Source organism: Ursus americanus, chromosome 21 (genome assembly GCF_024610735.1).
Source record: "Ursus americanus isolate L20-20 chromosome 21, mUrsAme1.1.p, whole genome shotgun sequence".
In the NCBI taxonomy this organism is placed as follows: Eukaryota; Metazoa; Chordata; class Mammalia; order Carnivora; family Ursidae; genus Ursus; species Ursus americanus.
This window is the reverse complement of record NC_142147.1, coordinates 54,644,442-54,664,091: the sequence shown is the minus strand read 5'-3', so window position 1 is coordinate 54,664,091 and position 19,650 is coordinate 54,644,442. Positions and strand designations below refer to the sequence as shown.

At 39.2% G+C, this 19,650-nt stretch overlaps 1 protein-coding gene across 1 annotated transcript in view; it reads left to right on the top strand.

The window, feature by feature from the left end:
- The window catches only part of LOC123787005 (uncharacterized), a 50,268-nt gene extending 33,554 nt beyond the window's left edge, over nucleotides 1–16,714 (top strand). The window contains exon 3 of the mRNA XM_087871177.1: nucleotides 11,304–16,714. Coding sequence (XP_087727303.1) covers nucleotides 11,304–13,114 — 1,811 coding nt within the window. The 3' untranslated portion in view covers nucleotides 13,115–16,714. The remainder of the gene's footprint in view (nucleotides 1–11,303) is intronic.
- The last annotated feature ends 2,936 nt before the right edge of the window (nucleotides 16,715–19,650 follow it).

Below are 19,650 nucleotides of genomic sequence, written 5' to 3'. Positions count from 1 at the left end.
GGTTATATTCAAACATTTGACAGGACTGAAGGCCATTCTCTGTTTCTGGGCGGTATAATAGACTTCACTCTGAGACTGCCTTGGCTCACTGTTCAGGCTCTCTAGTCCTGCAGAGTCAGGGTTATGCTCAGCACTTGGACAGTGTTGCTGGCTTGGCTCTCTCCCCATAGGCCTATAAGATAGGCTGTGTGGTTGCCCAGGGTCTTTCTTTCTCAAGCAATTGTTCATGCTTGCTGTTGGAGGGGGTGGGAACTAGAGGTTATGCTCAGCAGTGGAAAGTGACTTCCAACTTGCATGCCTTCCCAGATAGGGTCATAGAATGGCCTCTATGATCTAGCTCAACCTTTTGGCTGGAGACCCAACTCAGGCATAGCCGCTGACAAAGCCCCTAGACCAGGTGCGTTTATCTCAGCTCTGCAAGTGGTCAGAGTCACTGGGATCTCCGAATGGGTGTGACTGCAAGGTGGAACACAGTCTGGTTTGGGAGTCTTCCAAGATCTGAGCACTGGTTGCTGAAGTCCTATCCACCTTCTCCATGTCTTTGTGATCCCCAGTGTCCAGCACCACAGATGCCCCCGGGGATTCCACTGATATGAGACCTAATGGCCATCCAGGAAGTAGATTGCCACTTGAGGAATACTGGGTGCCTACCATGGGTTCTTTTTCTTAGTGGAGCAGTTGTAGTTCCTGTTGGTCCCTGTTGGGGGGGGGGGCACTGTTCTGACCTTGGGAAGGTGCATTGTGATCAGCCTGAAATTGCTCCTCTTACCCTTCTAATGTTGTCCTTCTTGACTCTGTGGTCCAGGGGGTGTTTCAACCTCAACCCTGAGTACTGAGAGTTGCCCAGTGATGTCCTATGTGAATAGTTGCTAGTTGACCTTATTATGAGAAGTACTGAAGTGGGGGGGCGCCTGGGTAACTCAGGTGCTTTAAACATCTGCCTTCATCTCAGGCCATGGTCCTGAGGTCCTGCGGTCCAACCCCAAGTTGGACTCTCTGCTCAGTGGGGAGTCTGTTTTTCCCTCTGCCCCTCCCCCTCTGTGCTCTCACTTGTACTCTCTCTCTCTGAAGTAAATAAATGAAATCTTTTTTTTTTTTTAAAGAAAAGTATTGAAGTGGGAACTAGGTATTCCTTCCTTCCTTCCTTCCTTCCTTCCTTCCTTCCTTCCTTCCTTCCTTCCTTCCTTCCTTCCTTCCTTCCTTCCTTCCTTCCTTCCTTCCTTGGAGAGGGAGAGGGAGTCACAATCAGGCTCTCTGCCCAGCTTGGTGCAGGATGTGGGAGTCAGATGTGAGGCTCTGTCTCACAACTGTGAGATCATGATGTCAGCTGAAGACTAGAGTCAGACACTTACCTGATTGAGACACCCACTGGACCTTATTTCACCATGTTGATGATATCAGCCGTCTGTGATGATTATTTTAATATCTCATGAGCAAAAAATAAATGTTTCCCTGTGTTTGTGTGTATTTTTATATATATATGTGTATAAATATGCACACATACTAACACAGATTGTTTTTCTTCACTTATATTGAAATGGCGTATATTTAGGTATTGAAAACACTATAAATAACAGTGACAAACTCCTTTAGTGTTAAAGATTATTCTATATGATAATTATATTGCTCTGCTGGTTGGTTATCACTACATGGGTTGTGTTTTTGTTTCTTTCTTTGTTTTTGTTTTTTGTTTTTGTTTTTTTGTTTTTCCAATTCTTTCCTTCTGTTTTCGTTATAGCGCTAGGAAAACTCCAATGGGATGTATTCAAGCAAAGTTTGGCATTACCAGGAACATTTGGTTTATTTATGTTTAATATTACAGTGGAGATAATGGGGTTTGGATTTACCAAGTTTTTTGTTTTTCCTTACACCCTACTTTTTTTTATTATTTGTTCTTATGTTTTCCTGAGTAGATTTTATTAAAATAACTACTTTTCATTCTATTTCTGTGAATTGTGTACCACATTGTTTTAACTAGAAATTAAAACATGCTTAAAAAATGCTTTTTAAATCTAGTCACAGTGTGAAATTACATCCTAGTTTTAATTTCAACTTGTCAACATATACATTATGATATTTCTCTAATTACCTACATCTATTTTTTTGATGAAAAAAATTTTTTAAAGATTTTATTTATTTAATAGAGAGAGAGTGAGAGAGAGACAGCCAGCGAGAGAAGGAACACAAGCAGGGGGAGTGGGAGAGGAAGAAGCAGGCTCATAGCGGAGGAGCCTGATGTGGGGCCCGATCCTATAACGCCAGGATCACGCCCGGAGCCGAAGGCAGACGCTTAATGACTGAGCCACCCACGTGCCCCTTTTTGATGAAATTTTTTAAAAAGTAAAGTCACATGTGGAGATCATAAGTAAACAGCTCAGTGTAATTTCACAAACTGATCACATCTGAATAAGCTGCTGAGATCAAGACACAGAATAATGTTTGTCCTCTAAAATTTCCCTTGAGCTCCTCAGTAACTTCCCCAAAGTTCAGCTCTCTTTTAACATGTAAGGCAAGAGATTGCTGTCCTCATTTTTGTACTTTATGTAAATGTAATCAGGCAGCAGGAACTCTTTTATTATTATTTTTTAAAGATTTTATTTATCTGAGAGAGAGAGAGCACAAGAAGGGGAAGTGGGAGAGGGAGAAGCAGGCTCCCCATTGAGCAGGGAGCCCGATTCGAGAGTCGATCCCAGGACCCCAGGTCATGACCTAAGCAGGCAGAAGCTTAACCACTGAGCCTCCCAGGCACCCCAGGAACTCTTATATTTGGCTTTTTTTTCTTTCCAACTGTTCTTTGTGAATTTATCTGTATTTACTGCATGTTATTGTGCATCATTCATTAGAATGGAAGGTTCCAGTTCCATTGTGAATGTCAACTGAGTGCATCATTCTACTGCTATTGGACAGGTGGATGGTTCTCAGTGTAGGACTATCATGAATAGTACTGGCATGTAAAATTTATAATTTGTCTTTTACTGAAACGTGCACACTTGTCCTTGGCTATAATGTGGGAGCGAATTGTTAGTAAATATGTTTAAATATGTCATGCTTTAATAAATACTCCAAACACTTTGTAAAGTATTTGTACAAATTTTCACACCCACCAGAGTGTATTGGATTTCTGGCCTACCACATACTTTCCAAAACGTGGTAGTTTATGTCATTTTCATGGTAACCTTTTTTCTTCTTCTTCTTCTTTTTTTTTTTCTTTTTTAAGATTTTATTTATTCTTTAGAGAGAGAGAGAGAGAGAATGGGTGGGGGAAGGGGCAGAGGGAGAAGCAGACTCCACATTCAGTGGGGAGCCCCACGCAGAACTCGATCCCAGGACCCCTGGGATCATAACCTGAACCGAAGGCAGACGCTTAACCAACTGAGCCACCCTGGTACCCCATCACAGTAGCCTTCTGGTTGGTTTGTGATGTTACCAAGTCTTGGTTCTATTTCCTTTTTTGTTTTTGTTTGTCAGTTCCTGTTAGTATGGAGTTGGGCATCAAACTTTGGATAATCTCGTTTTCAAAGTGTTTAATGGTCATTGTGCCCATTTTATCACTGTTGTGATATATTTTTCTTCAATCTTTGTAGTTTTGTATATATGGTGAGAATAAGTCCTTTGTCTTCTCTCTGTATCTCTACTTCGTTCTCTTGAGCTTGCGATGCAGAGAAGTTCTTCATTTCAGTGTAATCCAGTTTGTTAGTTCACCCTTCAGGGTTAGTGATCTTTATCGCTTTTGGAAATCTCTCCTTATACCAAGACCACAGAGATCGAATCCTTTTGTGCTTTTCTAAAAACATCATTATCTTTACAGTTTTGATCAGAAATCTTTTAGAAATGAATGTGTTGTGTGGTTTGTGTAGTGACTGAGGTTTCCTATTCATTTTCTTTTTTCCCATCAAATTTGATAACAAATTGAAATATATTTTGAAAAAGTTGTATTGTGTTTTCTTTTAATTTGCTTACCAAAGTCATTTCTTGACATTGATAAATATCACCTCAGTCTTGGAGCAGACTTCTCCTCTGACTTCTTTCCATCTTTTCCTGCCTCTAGTGATGTTTACAATCTCACAGGGCTGTACACTCAGTGTCAGTTGTTTTTTTTTTTTAAAGATTTTATTTATTTATTTGACAGAGATAGAGACAGCCAGCGAGAGAGGGAACACAAGCAGGGGGAGTGGGAGAGGAAGAAGCAGGCTCATAGCAGAGGAGCCTGATGTGGGGTTCGATCCCATAACGCCGGGATCACGCCCTGAGCTGAAGGCAGACGCTTAACCGCTGTGCCACCCAGGCGCCCCTCAATGTTAGTTTTGATGTCAAAAACCTTCCATGGGCCTCTTTGCACAGATGAATTATTCCTATATTCCCATAGCAAAATGGCTTCAAGTGGCTTGTCAATTGAGCATTCGTCTTCTTCTTATACATGTAGAGAAAATCTTGGCAAACCGATAGCTCTTTTACCATTATTTCTCTCTTTAGTTCACTGGGTGTAGGTTAAGTTCTACAGATTTTATTGCCAGACATGTGAGTATGTATAACTCATTGGTCATTGACTGTAAAGAATTCCCATCAACCATGACAGCTTTTGGGTGAAAAGATTTCTGCCATGGTTTTGGGTGGATACTTCTTTTGTATGTTTACAAAGTGGCCAGGGGTGTGTCCAGTGTGGTACAGTGTGGGTCTTGGGTGTCTTCCAGATTATTAATAGCTAATAATAATATTAGCCCTATGGATGATTGTTGGAAGGAGCTTAAAGTAAAAGCTTCCAGATACAAGAGTTTTTAATTTTCTGCTGTATGTCACTTCCAAATGAGCAGTAAAATATAAAGGGAAGTGTATTTTAGATACTGTTCTGCATATTAGAACCAAATCATTCATTTGCTGTGTACAGTATTGTTACTATTCTTGAAATCATGTTGTGAGCTCATGATCTGGACTAGTGGTTCCATGATTTTCATCCAGTACAGACACAAGCAGTGTGTCAGGTGCATTCATAGGATCAGTGTTCTTCACCTACATTCAGGGCTACCCACACTATTTTTGTCCCTGCGACCACTTCCGTTTCATTTTACACAATCTCATACGTCTTTTAGGTCTATGTTGGTCTTCTTAATACTCCTTGTTGATTATTGGTGAACACCTTTGCTGTACTCCTCTGCCCTAATTCCTATGTGTTTTCCAGTTCTCATCCCTTTTATTGTAATAAGCCATGATTCCACTGTATCTAGGACCTGCTTTGCCTGGGTGAGGAGTACAGAATACTCTCGTGTAAATTGTATTGTATGTTTTTGTACAGTTTCATTCTTTCTTTACCCATCTCTCTTAGAAGGATCACTATGGAAATTTAAGGTAGTCCCTAATGGGTATTGCGATTTCTTCACCTGGTTGAATGCATGGCCACAGGGACATTGCAGAAGGGAACGCGAGAGCTCATCCCATTCTTCTGCAATGTATCCTGCTGATCATAGCCTTGAAAAATGTTTCCTGGTGTAACTTGAATACCTTTTATCCTGGATGCTTTGTAAGATTAATGAGTGTTTCATGAGGTGGGTGTACACATGGGAAAATTAGGCAGTAGCCAAGCCAGGATCAAACTGAGTGGGGGATGCTGTTGGGACATGATTTTCTATGGGTTTCAGTTTTTACAGGTGTTAGGGATAGAAGCATTGAAAGTTTTTATTCTAATTGTTTTTCCATTGATGTTTGTATATAAAAAGGCTTTGGAATATAGAGATACTATCTTGCTCATGGGTAGAGGACAGATTTGTTTACTGCACAGGAAAATGGAGAGGTCTCCTTCCAGTGGCAAAGGTGCGGGCAGATATGTTGGTTGTTCCTTTAATATATTGTGGTTTCCTACGCTCCGAGTCTCCTAGATGTGACACAAACCCACTGCGTGTGCAGCATCTACGTGTATGAATTGTGGTTGGGGGGCTGGTAAGTGAATTAGTGTGAGCAAGAAGATTATGGTGATTGCTGTGTCATGAGCCATAAGATCCTTGGACTTTGATCCAGGATCTCTTCTGCCAGCACTGGAAAATTGTTAGAAGCCAATTTGTCTCACCTATGGAATGGTGTAATCTTGGAATTTTTATAGTTTTCAAGATTATCCATGGACTTTATTCAAAACAAAATAGATATTCATGAGTCTGTTTCTGGTTTTGTTTATTTTGTTGGTTAGATTGTACATACAAGTGAAATCATGTAGTGGGTTTTTTTTTTTTTTTTTTTTTTTTTTTTTTACTTATTTCACATAGCATGATATCTTCTAGGTCTATCCACATTGTCATAAATGGCAAGAAACAACCAAAAAAGCAGAAACAGACCCATAAATACAGTTAACAACCTGCTGGTTGCCAGAGTGCAATGGAGAGGGGCAATGGGCAAAATGGGTAAAGGGGATGGGAAGTACAGACTTCCAGTTATGGAATGAATGGGTCATGATGATAAAAGACACAGCATAAGGAATATGTTCAGCGGCATTATTATAGCGTTGTACGGTGACAGACTGTAGCTCACTTGCGGTGAGCGTAGTAGGACCTATAGAGTTGTCAGATCACTGTGTTGTACATCGGAACCAGCGTAACAGTCTGTGTCAGTTAAGCTTTAATAGAAAACAGAATTGCAAAGATATGCATATACCTATTTAGGTTCAACTGCGTTCTTTAGAACTTGCATGTAAAGAAAGCTAACCTATTGAAGCTGATCCTACGTATTCATAATAGGATGTAGACTTAGGAAAGCAAATTTATCTGTAACACAATGGAGATAAGGCTAAATTGCCGGAGAAAGGAGAAGATATGGGAGGGAAGAGAGAGTTACTAGCAGGGTGGAGAAGTGAATAGAAGGACATAGAAGAGTCTGGAGTCCTCACTGGCTGAGCAGCCCAGGAGGTACATGGAAGAGCAGTCATTTCTGTGAGAGCTTAAAGAGTTCTCCCCGCAGTGTGCTGTGTCTCTCATCTTTTAACCATGCACGTGTATGTGATAATGGCCAAATATCTCACAGAGGCTTTTCTGTACAAGTGGATTCTTTTGAGGATACTGGAAATTGCAACTGATTTTATTTCCTGTGCTCAGTTCAGGCAAAGTCAGTTTTTAGGGGGAAGGCTGACATGTAAACAGAAGAGACCCTGTAGTATGAAGCACTGAGGATTAGTAAAGTGTAGGGAAACCGTGATATTTTTAAAATCTGTGTAATCTGTGGGATCCAAACTAAGAAATTAGCATTGTACCAGAAGCATATTGCACCTGTGTTGTCAACACGGGAGCTATGTCCACGAATATGTTTGGCATGGTGACTTGAAGAAGGAGAAATAAAAAGAGGTCCAGAGAAGAGTGGCTGATGAAGTTCACCATGCAGGAGTGACGTTAGCTTGAATGCAAAGTGAAGGGAGGGAGGGACTCCAGGCTCCCCTGTTTTATCCTCTTCCCTGTGTTTAGGAACCCTTTTAAGCCGTTCATCCTCTGATGCAGGCCTGGAATTTTGTCTGGAGCATATTCTCAAGTTTGACTGCCCAGATGCAGCAGTGTGCTTCAGAGTATAGAAGTCGTTTTTGGTTTTGTTTTGTTTTTAAAAATACACTTAGTGCCCTTGACTGAACTTAAGCTGGTTTCCACACATCCTTGATTCAGTCTCCTGGTTCCCGTGATGAGGTATGCCTCTTCTATTTTTCCACCGCCTAGAAAGGAATTAATTTTTATCATTCTTTGGTTAAACCTGAGAGCTAAATGAGGTAAGGGAGCCATAGATTCAGCCCTGGCCTTAAATGAACTTTGTTCCTCTTCAACTTGACTAGATCAGTAATGTTTATACACAGGTCCCTTGCTATGGACACTCTCAGGAAAGAACAGAAGACCATTATTCTTGAGAGACAAAAATTGGACAGACGTTGGTCAGCGTGAGGACTAGGACTTGAATCTAAACTCGCAGTGCATCTGTGTTGCAGTGGAGAAATCACACAGTGTTTCAGGAACCCTGGAGGACATTCTGAAGTGAGGGAAGGGCACCTAGAGGAGACGAGAGTCCCCAGTTCTTGTGTATCAGTTCAGCTCTCCTGTCAGGGTCTCTGGACCAAGCCTTTGTGATTCAGCGGCTCAGAGTGCAAAGAAGAGCCTCTGAAAGCCAGTGATCACACGTGAAGACAAAGCTTAAATCCATTCTACAGAGTACAGCGTGTGCATGGTATCTGTGGCTTGATATTGGAAAGAAAGGGAAGTTTTTATGTTTAACATTGAGATTATGATTTACTTGCTATCCCGGATGTTTATTTCACAGTCGTTATCATGTGTCTGTTGAAGAATGTTAGGCACCGTCACCAGTGTGACCCATTAGAGATTCGTGTACTTCATGTCCTCTGGACTCTCTGCTGGATCCCTCTACTCTAAGGTTAATACTTTTTCTCATTTGTTATTATGCACTTTGGGACGATTTACTGAAAGATGTGCATAAGTCATCTTATTTAATCAGGAAACTCCCTTCTCCGTTTCACGTTGTAGTCTGCTTTGAAAATGAAGACGCTGTCCTGTGTTGGCTGGAGATAACGTTGTTTGAAGTGGAGATTGGCCCTACACATTTCCATTTTATTCCACACTCATGTCAGAGACATAGCATTTCTTACCACTTATCTGTTGCTCTAGAGAAAGAAAACATGCATCATAAATGTTCTTCTGCCTTAAAATTGTAAAATATAACAGCAGTATATGGTGGTCTATATAGTGGTCTGTGTGTTTGTCTTGGAGTAATTCAACTTCAGACAATCTGGGTAAAACTCAGGCTCTACTATTACTGAAGTTTTGCCAAGGTATTTTTTTTGAAAAAGGAAGAACAATTCTACTCCTCTCATAGGTTAGTGTGGATTCATGGGTGAATTTATGAAAAAGTGTTAGAATGTGATGTAGTGGGTAGTAAATGTTCAAGAAGAATTGTTTTGTTCTTGGTATTAGAAGTTGTAATTTCCACAATATTCTTTATGTTCAAGGTCATCCATTTCTTTTCTTTTCTTTTTATTTTTGGAATTTAAAAGTGTGGCACTTGAACTAAGATACTGGCATCACTTGCAAGCTCGTGAGAAATGTGGAAATTCAGATCCCACCCAGAAATCCAAATCAGAATATAAGTTTTGACAGGATCTTCACTTCATTGTCATACACATTAACACTGGATAGGGACAGGTCTAGCTCACCTCTACTATTTTGTTAGTGATCCCTGTATTTATGTCTGTGGTGCATTATTTTGATAACTATGGCTTTGAAATATGTTTTATTTTTATTTATTTATTTTTAAAGATTTTATTTATTTATTCGACAGAGATAGAGACAGCCAGCGAGAGAGGGAACACAAGCAGGGGGAGTGGGAGAGGAAGAAGCAGTCTCATAGCGGAGGATCCTGATGTGGGGCTCGATCCCATAACGCCAGGATCACGCCCTGAGCCGAAGGCAGACGCTCAACCGCTGTGCCACCCAGGCGCCCCTGTAGTATGTTTTAAATCAAGGAGTGTAGTGCCCTTCAGTTTCAAAATTATTCTGGGGGTGTTATCCTGTAACATACACATGCATGTTATAGGGGTTTTGATCTTTCTGCCAAAAAAAAAAAAAAAAATGGCATTGGAATTTTGATAGAGATTTTCAGTGTTAGTTTTGATTCTGATCTCAGTTTTATTTATGTCTTGATTTTTCTTTATTTCCTTCCTATACTAATTTCATGTTTATGTTTCTTCTTTTTCTAGCTCCTTGTGTAATGTTTCGTTGTTTATTTGAACTTTTTTTTTTCTTGACTGAAGCATTTATAGCATTAAAAAAATAAAAAATGGAAAGTCTAGTGGGGAAAATTGGCAGAAATAAACAATACAAGTGATGACCAAACAATAAAATAGCATGAAGATAAAAACAGGCATTCTTTAGGGCTGTCTACAGATCATGTCATCTGTGAGCAGAGATAGCTTTTTCTTTTTGAATTGGATTCCTTTTATGTATTTTTTTCGTGCCTGGTTGTTCTGACTAGAACATCCAGTACTATGTTGAATGGAAGTGCTGAAGTCACTCCATTACCTTGTTTCTGGTCATATAGGAAAAGCATTCAGTCTTTTACTATTGAATGTGTTAGATTTCAGCTTTCAATATGTATATGGCCTGTATTATGCTGAGGTGGTTTCCTTCTCTTCCTCCTCTTGAGTGTTTTTAAACATGAATCTGTGTCCGATATACTCATATTCTTGTTCTGCATCAATTAATAGAACATGTCATGTTTGACCTTCAATTTTGTTAATGCATACTGTTAAATTTATAGTTTTCCGTATGTTAAAAGACTCTGAATTCCAGGAAGAATTCTCACTTAATTATGTTGTAAAATAGTGAAATGTGCTTTTGATTCAGTTTGCTTTATTTTATTGTGGACCTAGTTTAACTATTCCTCGTAGGTAGTAGTTTGTAGTCTTCTTTTTGTAGTGTCTTCTTTTGGCTTTGATAACCTGGTAAAGCAAGTGTCACAGAGATTGTTTGATAGTTTCCTTTCTCTTCACTCCTTGGGATGTTGGAGATTTGAAGTACTTTCTCTTTAAATATTTGTTTGAATTATCCAGAGAATTTATCTGGAACAGGACTTTTATTTGTTGGGAGGTTTTTTTTTTTTTTTAATTATTATTACTTTTTCAGTCTACAACTTAGTGGTAGGTTTATTTGATATTTGTATTTATTATTATTATTTCTCCATAGTGGATTCAGGTAGGTTATACACTTTTTGAGATTTACACAAATTTTTTTGATATCTATTTTTGGACATATAATTATCCATCATCACCTCTTAAGATTGTTTTTTGTTTCTATGGTATCAGTTATATTGTGTCTCCTTTCACTTCTTTACTTCTGATTTTACTTAGTCTTCTCTCTTCCATTCTTTATTTAGTTAAAAGTATATCGATTTTGTGATCTTTTCTGGAAATCCAACCTTCCTATTGTTGATGTTTTCCTGTTTTTGCTATCCTATTTTGTTGATTTCTATTTTAAGTTTAAATTTGCTTCCTTCTGCTACTTTTGGGATCAAATGGCACTTTTCCTGATTTTTGAGGTATAGGATCATGATGTGTGCTTCAGCATGACAATACGACAGATCTCTGTGATAGGCTATGTGGTCTGTACATTGTCTGCAAGTGTATGTCTCCCTGGAGGAATGAAGTCCTGATGATTCTTTCTCAGCCATATTGCTGAAGTTCTGTGATTGATTTTAATTTTGCATATTAGAAGCTTTCATTATATTCATCTGAGAATAGTAAGTGGAATGATTTTACTTTTCTCTTATTCGATATCTTTCAGCTGTATCTTCACATGGCACCCAGAGTTTCCTGCCAAAGCTGTGCATAGAAGCTTCTTTCCAAAACGTGGCAGTGGGTAGATATAATCATAGTGCCCTTGGGAATTTACACTTAATGATAGACTGGAAAAATGATGGGGAGAGTGAAGAGCATCAAAGATATCATGAAGGACATATCCAAACTGAGACAACTGTCCATAGTATGAATCTCACTGCCCAAAATGGTGAAGGATATAAAACACTTTGGAAAACATCCCTTCTTAAGTCTGCTACTTCTGAAAAGCAGTGTGTTTCTATATACAAGGGCTCAAATCAAATGGTGAAACATACACATTTGGAGAACGGAAATTTGGAAAATCTGGAAAGTTGCCTAGTCCGTGCTGAAAATAATTATTTGAACCATTTTGAAAGTAGGATTGGATTGACCTTTGAGTCAAATATTTCTGGAAATCAGAGATTTAAAAATGAAGAACAAAGTGCTAAGTGGGATCCATTTGAGAGGTCCTTCACCGAGAAGTCGACCCTACAAGATGATCAGAGGATTTTCAGTGAAAATAGAATTGCTCAAGGCAGTGAATCTGAGAACCAATTTAACGAGGGTTCAAATGTTAATAAATGTCTGAGGACTCATTTTCCAGAGAACCATTATGAATGTGATAAATGTGTGGAAGTCTTTTATCAAAGCTCCAACCTGATTATACACAAGAGTATCCCTATGGGAGAGAATCCTTATAAATATAATGAATGTGGGAAATCTGTTAACCAGTCCTCCCATGGTGGTGATAATCAGAGCATTCACATGGAAAAAAACACATACAGATGTAATAAACCTGGGAACATGTTGAGTCAAGCATCAGGACTAAACATACATAACACAGTCGCTACTGGACAGAAAACTTACATTTGTGAGGAATGTGGTAAAGCCTTTGACTGGCACTCAGCACTGTCTCAACATCAGCCAACGCATACTGGAGAGAAACCTTACAAATGTGAAGAATGTAGCAAGGTCTTTATCCACCACACACACCTTATTCAACATGACAAAATTCATCCTGGAGAGAAACCTTACCAGTGTGAAGAATGTGGCAAGGCCTTTAACCAGCACTCAATGCTTACTCGACATCAAAGAATTCATACTGGAGAGAAACCTTACCAATGTGAAGAATGTGGCAAGGCCTTTAACCAGCACTCAAACCTTATTCAACATCACAGAATTCATACTGGAGAGAAACCTTACCAGTGTAAGGAATGTGGCCAGGCCTTTAACCATCACTCAAGCCTTACTCAACATCACAGAATTCACAGTGGTGAAAAACCTTACATATGTAAAGAATGTGGCCAGTCCTTTAACCAGCACTCAAACCTTACTCGACATCACAGAATTCATAGTGGAGAGAAACCTTACATATGTAAGGAATGTGGCCAGGCCTTTAACCAGCACTCAAAGCTTACTGAACACCTCAGAATTCATACTGGAGAGAAACCTTACATATGTAAAGAATGTGGCCAGGCCTTTAATCGGCACTCACACCTGACTCGACATCACAGAATTCATAGTGGAGAGAAACCTTACCAGTGTAAAGAATGTGGTAAGGCCTTTAACCAGCAATCAAAGCTTACTGAACATCACAGAATTCATACTGGAGAGAAGCCTTACATATGTAAAGAATGTGGCCAGGCCTTTAACCGGCACTCACACCTGACTCGACATCACAGAATTCATAGTGGAGAGAAACCTTACATATGTAAAGAATGTGGTGACACCTTTATCCAGCACTCACACCTGACTCGACATCACAGAATTCATACTTGAAGGAATCCGAACCAAAATAAATGTGTCGAGGCCTTTAAGCAATGCTAAAGTCTTAACTTCTGATCAGAGAATGTATACTGGAGAAGATTTTGCAAATGTAATGAATTTGGCAAGCTGGAAGTCCAGCTTCACTGGACATCAGCGAATTCATATTGGAAAAAAACTTAGAAATGTAAAGAATATGGTAAAACTTTTAGGATTGCTCAACCCTTACTCAGCATCTCAGAATTCATACTGAGGAGAAGCATTACAAAGGTAAAAGAATGTGTTAAGCCTCTATCTGGAACTCCCAACTTACTCAACATCATAATTCTCATACAGGATAAAAGCTAAAATACAGAGAAATTTGCAGTGCCTTTAACTGGAATTCAATCCTTAATTTCCAGAATGCACACAAGATTCAAATCCTACAAACTTAACAAATGAGGAAAGACCTTCATTTTAAATATACATTTTAGCAAACACCCGTGAGTGCATAAAGGAACTTGAAAAATGTAAATATTTAGGAATGAATGTAACTGAACATCAAATGTCAATAAATGTCACAGAAACCAAGTAGAAAACTACGTCAGTCAATCTATTCAGACATTACATCAGAATACTCATGATAAGGAATAATAACAAAGTTAAACTGTTAGAAAATGTCTATCCTATTATGCTTCAAAAGATTAAGTGGATAGATTTTTGCATAGTTCTAATTAATTTCAATAGGTGTTTTTTTTTTTACATTGACCCTATCTGATTTTTGTGTCTAGCAAATATTAATGTGTCTCTACTCTTAAAGTCACTTCGGAAAATACATTTATTTTTAGTGTGTGAAATTATGTGACTGACTGTTGCTTCATCAAAGCTAAGAGATCTCTCCTTCATTAGGTGGGACTCGTGGATATCTAATTGTCCATGGAAGATGAAGGACAACATAATATACAATATATGAAGAAAATCTAAATGGAGATACTGTTTATGGTTATAACAGTAATGACAGTTGTCATGAAAAAGGTGTTCAGAACATCATTCTTCTCCATTTATTAAAACTGAAGAACTTCCTGAATATTATAAATAAAATATTTTACCAACTGGTATTAGAGGAAAAAGAGGTAGCAATCCAGTAAAATACTGATGTGGCCTCATGATAGCAATAGTTAGAAGTAGAGAATATTAGTGGATGTGGTTGAAAGGAAGAAATCCTCACAGGTATCATAGAGAGGGTAGCTGACTCTCTCCCGCCACAGCATGCATCCACATTTGTTGAAAATGACCTCACACCTGAAAATTATTGGAACCATTACTCCCACATCATTATATCAGTGCTTGAATGCTTTTTAACACTTAAATTCTGTATTTTGAGCAAGGATTATAGAGGGGATTGAAATGCATAACTTAGTCTATTGTGAACTTAATATATTTTAAGTAATAAAACATAATGGTTTTTATCATGTTAACATGGATATGTAATGAAGTGTTATCCAACTACCAATGTTAACCTATCTCGTTTTATATAAGGTTGTAGGTAACTGGTATCTATCACCTATTTGGCAACAGAGTGGAAATATATCTAGTAATCCATTTTCTCAGTGGCCTTAATGTTTAGATAATGTGTGATGGTTTTTCCCTTAGTTTATCTGTTGTATCATTTTCTCCTGTTAGGGACTAGTGGGATAATATAATGGATATATTACAGATTGTATATGGGTCTTATTGATCGACTAACTGAAGTACTCCATGACAGTGCTATTCAGCATAGATTTTGTGTAGGCAGGAGTTTTGCAGGGGACTTTAAGTGACAGAAGAGAATCTTCCTAGTGCATTCCCTACGTAACAAGCTGCAGAGTGAGAAGTTAATGTACCTTCTGATACAACATTCCCGTTCCACCCTTGTGAGCAGCCATTTCTCCTGTCTCCCATTACTTTCCCCTTATGTGTCCTTTAGAGAAGATTCCCACCAAACTTACTAAAACCTGTTTTAGTTTGAAAGGCTATCTGGACTTTTCCCAGGGATCCTAAAGGAATCCTCCATGGCCCCTAATAAAGTTATGTGTCCCACTTCATACATGTGGGTGTTGTTTTCATGTTTCTGTAAAGTAAACATACACTTATAACAGTGGTTGGTGTGTAATAGATACCCCGTAAGTTAGAGAAATACAGTCTAGTAGAGTCATATTGTAGCCCCAATTAAGAGATGGAAAGTACAGAGGATGAAGAATTGGCATGAATTCTGCATGTGGAGAGAGGACACCTTTCCTGGGTTGCACAACTGACTCCCTGGATTTAAAAAAATAACTTCTACTTGTTTATTTTCCTGGTTATCTCCAAATCTCCATTTCTATTTATCCCCAGTTTTATTTCCACCTATCTAAGCATCTCAAACGTTCATCTTTACCTGTGTTATGAGAGTGTCCTCACTGACCTTTTAATTACAATTAGAACAAGTAAGGCCAATGGGTATCAATTCAGACATTTAACCCTGGGATGTGGGATATGAATGTAAGCAAAACACGATGATGGCACCATCCTTAGAAAGTTAAGTCCTATTAAAAGAAAATGTGAAGAGCTCTTTTTATAGTGGGTAGGGAACTCAACGTGACTCCCTTTAGTCACTCAAAAGGCACAGGCAGCTCTTGGTGGTGTCATCTGATGAACACTTGTAATGGAATAAAGGAATTGGCAAGTGTGGTGGGTTTCTGAGAAGTAGGAAGTCCTATTTGATCTTTACGATTTAATTGAATTCCTGTGTGTTAGTGAGGACCAGATGCTGTTGTGATGACTGTGTTTGCCCAGGCCTAGATCGGTGGCGGTGGGTGGAGGAAAGGTGTTTGATGATGCAGTCATTCAGTGCCTAGCTTCAGAATGTCACATGGCAGAGTAGATGTTGGAGACGAAGAAGCCTTCTGGACAGAGGCATAGGCAAGATCAGCAAAGTGTGTGCTGTGGTTGCACAAAGTGCTAGTATCCCAGGTATATGACCCCAACATAGGTTAGATCACTGTAGGTGGGTGACCTTTCATGGAAGCTGCTGCACTGCTGGGTGGGACCGTCCTCCCTTTACTGAGTGCCGTGATGAGTACAGTCCCAGGCTCTGGCGCTGTCTGTGCCATGGATTTGTTGGAGGAACGATTCAGCAGTTGGTGGCAGTGAGCATTTCTGCTTCAAGCAGTCAGTCCCAAGTGTTCATTGACTGATAAATGAATAAAGAAGATGTGGTATATATATAGAATGGACTATTACTCAGCTTTAAAAAGGAACGAAATCTTGCCATTTGCAAGGACATGGATGGAGCTAGAGTATTATGCTGACTGAAGTCAGAGAAGGGCTAATACCATGTGATGTCACTCCTGTGGAATATAGGAAACAAGCAAAGGAGAAAAAAAAGCAGACAAGCAAATCAAGAAATAGACTCTTAAGTATAGAGAAGAAACTGATGGCTATCAGAGTGGAGATGGATTGGGGGATGAGTTAAATAAGTGATGGAAGTGAAGACGTGCATTTGTTGTGTCGAGCACTGGGTGTTGTATGGAATTGTTCAATCACTATTGTACATCTGAAACGAATATGACAGTGCATGTTAACTCACTGGAATTTAAATAAAACCTTTTAAAAATATTTTGGTTTTTACAGATTTAAGAAATTTTGTCCCTTAAGTTACCTGACTTGCAGCAGTCACACAAAATATACCTTTGTGAACAAACTGGAACATTGAGCTTTTCTCCCTGATTCCTCCAGAAGTCAGAGAGTCTCAGTAACTATTTTTATGTTTTAATGCCTCTATATATGTTTGTATAATTTCATTAAGAATCTGTTCTCACGATGACAAGACACAAGCAGAAACACTGGTTATATAACCGTGGCTTTGACTGGACTGTCATAGCTGAGAAAGAGCTGCATAGGCTCAGATATGACAAGACAGCTATAGGGAACTGTTGACTTTATAGAGCAAATAAGGCCCCCTTGGAAATATCAGCCGGATACCTTGTTTACAGAATTCCCAGCAGCTTTACCACGTGAGCAAGGAAGATTACTTCCTAGCAGGTGCAGAAACCTCAGGATGTTTAGGGAACTTCATGAAGAGGGGAATTCCCTGAAATCTGTAGTTGCCGTACATGAAGTCTGGTGGCGAGTATATGGCATATGGGCTCTGACCTGGAGATGCTATTAAAAGTTCAATTTAGAGATTCCTCATGAAAAGTTCCTGAAAAACTTTTTAAAGTATCTATAGCTCAACCTCCATTCTACCTTGAGTTATATAAATAATCAGGCCAAGTGTTTTTTTTCTTAGACTTATTTTGTAATCAAATTAATGTTAATTTGGCTATCTTGGGTAAAATGCACATGATTATATGGTAAAAATGTTTCAATAACATTTTGTAGATAATTAGATTTTAATAGTATTCATCATTAACTGGACTGCATCCTGATTTCTTCTAATGTTCACCAATGCGTGGCTCCAAGTCCCCAAACATTTTCATTTTTCTCTCACCTTTCTACTTGGAATCATATGAGAACAAAATTGACATTCTTCCTGAAGCTCTGTGAACTTAGTCTAAATGGCTTGTTGTAAAGAAATTGTCACAGTAGCTCATGCATCGACAGTCAGTGGTGTGGCTTTATGGGCCACTGAAAAGATTACCAAAGGCATTTAAACTATAAACCAGGACAATCTGTTAGGTTTCCCTGCCTACCCTCACTCTATCTGAAGGTCTAACAGCTAGAAGTCTGCCCAACTGGCTTCCCTTAGAAGTCAGAACCTACCTTAACATTTGATCTAATCATTAACCGTAGTTCTTTTGTTTTCATATAAATGCCTTATTTAATAACATTACTTCAACTACAGGGCTACCTTTGAAAATACACCTGTATCATTGCCTCTTGAAATGAGTTTGACTAAACTGACCTGTTGCCAGGGTAAAATGCTAGATCAGTGACACGAGGTAATCTACCAGATCAACTTGTGATATGTGAAACTCCCAAGGTTCAGATGGGGGAACTGAAGGAGCAGGACAGCCTCTCTATCGACCCACCTCCCCCTGGAAAGTGCCACTTTGGATAATTGAAGTTGAAGGTACTTGAGAACCTGCAGGTTCCAGAGAACATTCTACCCCTCCCCTGCCATTAACAACCCAGAAGAATCTAAATTGGGGGGGGGGGTCTTTCCAGAATATGAGAGATTAACAGTGACAAAGTTGATTTCTGAACCAAATGTAAGGTAAGACAAATATCCAATTACCAAATATGTGTTCTTCTTATCGCCCTGTGAAGTGTTTTCCTTTCGTGCGAAGCTCCTGACCCCCACCCCTTTTTCCTCATTTCAGGATAATATTTGAACCTCCTCTTCCCTGACAGTCTTTGGAACTTCCACCTCTCTGTGGATTTCCTGTACATACACCTATTAAATTTTATTTTCTCCTGTTGATCTGTCTCATGTGAATTTGATTCTTAGTCCAGCTAGAAGGACCTTTGAGGGGACAAGAATTCTTGTTCTCTGACAGGGAATTTAACTTTAATGCCTCATTTCCTGGCATCCTATTTAAGTTATAAAAAGGTGGTGTAGGCAAAGGAAGTACTTGCACAGGAGTTGATATTTTTGAGCTCAGGTTTTGGCCCTATTTCAGAAGGTCCTTTATTTGTTTCCTGCTTGGATACTATATTAATGTTTCCTTGAAAAGCTAAGTAGAGATGTGGGGGGGGGGTGCAGTCGGTTAAGCATCTTAAGTCTTGGTTTTGGCTCAGGTCATGATCTCAGGGTCATGAGGTGGAGCCCTGGTGTCAGGCTGAGTGCTGAATCTTTGCAAGAGTCTCTCCCTTGTCCTCTGCCTCCCCCCACCCCGTGTTCTTTCTTTCTCTAAAATAAAGAAATAAATCTTCAAAAAAAAAAAAAGGCTTCTAAATAGCAGTCAAAATGTGTATCCCTCTCAATTTGTGGAGTTTAATAGATGGTTCGCTTGAAGAGGATGCGTAAGTACACAGATTAAGTATCTGAGGGATCCTCGTTTAGACCACTTGAGCATTAAAATCCTTTGTATATTTTTCTGTGTATTTAGATACTTGCAAATAGGTAATCCATGTGTATTAGACATGAGTCTCACCAGATTGTGCGAAGGTGGTTCTCCATCCCCTTTTTCCAATTGTGCCGGTTTATTTTCTCTGCTGGTTGGTTGACATGCCCAGCACTACCTCAGGGGCTTTAGCTGTGAATGAATGTGCTCATTACAGTGATCTTGGTCCTTCAGGTGTCACCCTGGAGATGGTGGGTTGATTTTGTGTCTTGCTTTTCTCTGGAGTTAGCCTGGCTAAATTCAAAGTGCTCAGCGTGCTAAGTGGCTGATTCTTCTATGCTTCCCCTAATGGAGCATCTAAATTATTTGCATCGTAAATGGGAATCCCTGTGGGATGGCTGCTGGGTGCAGAAGTTGACTCTGCCAGGCTCTACTGAGAGGAACTAATATCTTTTGTCTTTGGATTCATTCAGAATCTCATCTACAGAATGTGTCAAGCATTTACATTGGTCACATTGTGAAGAATTTTAAATTTCTATGAGGCAG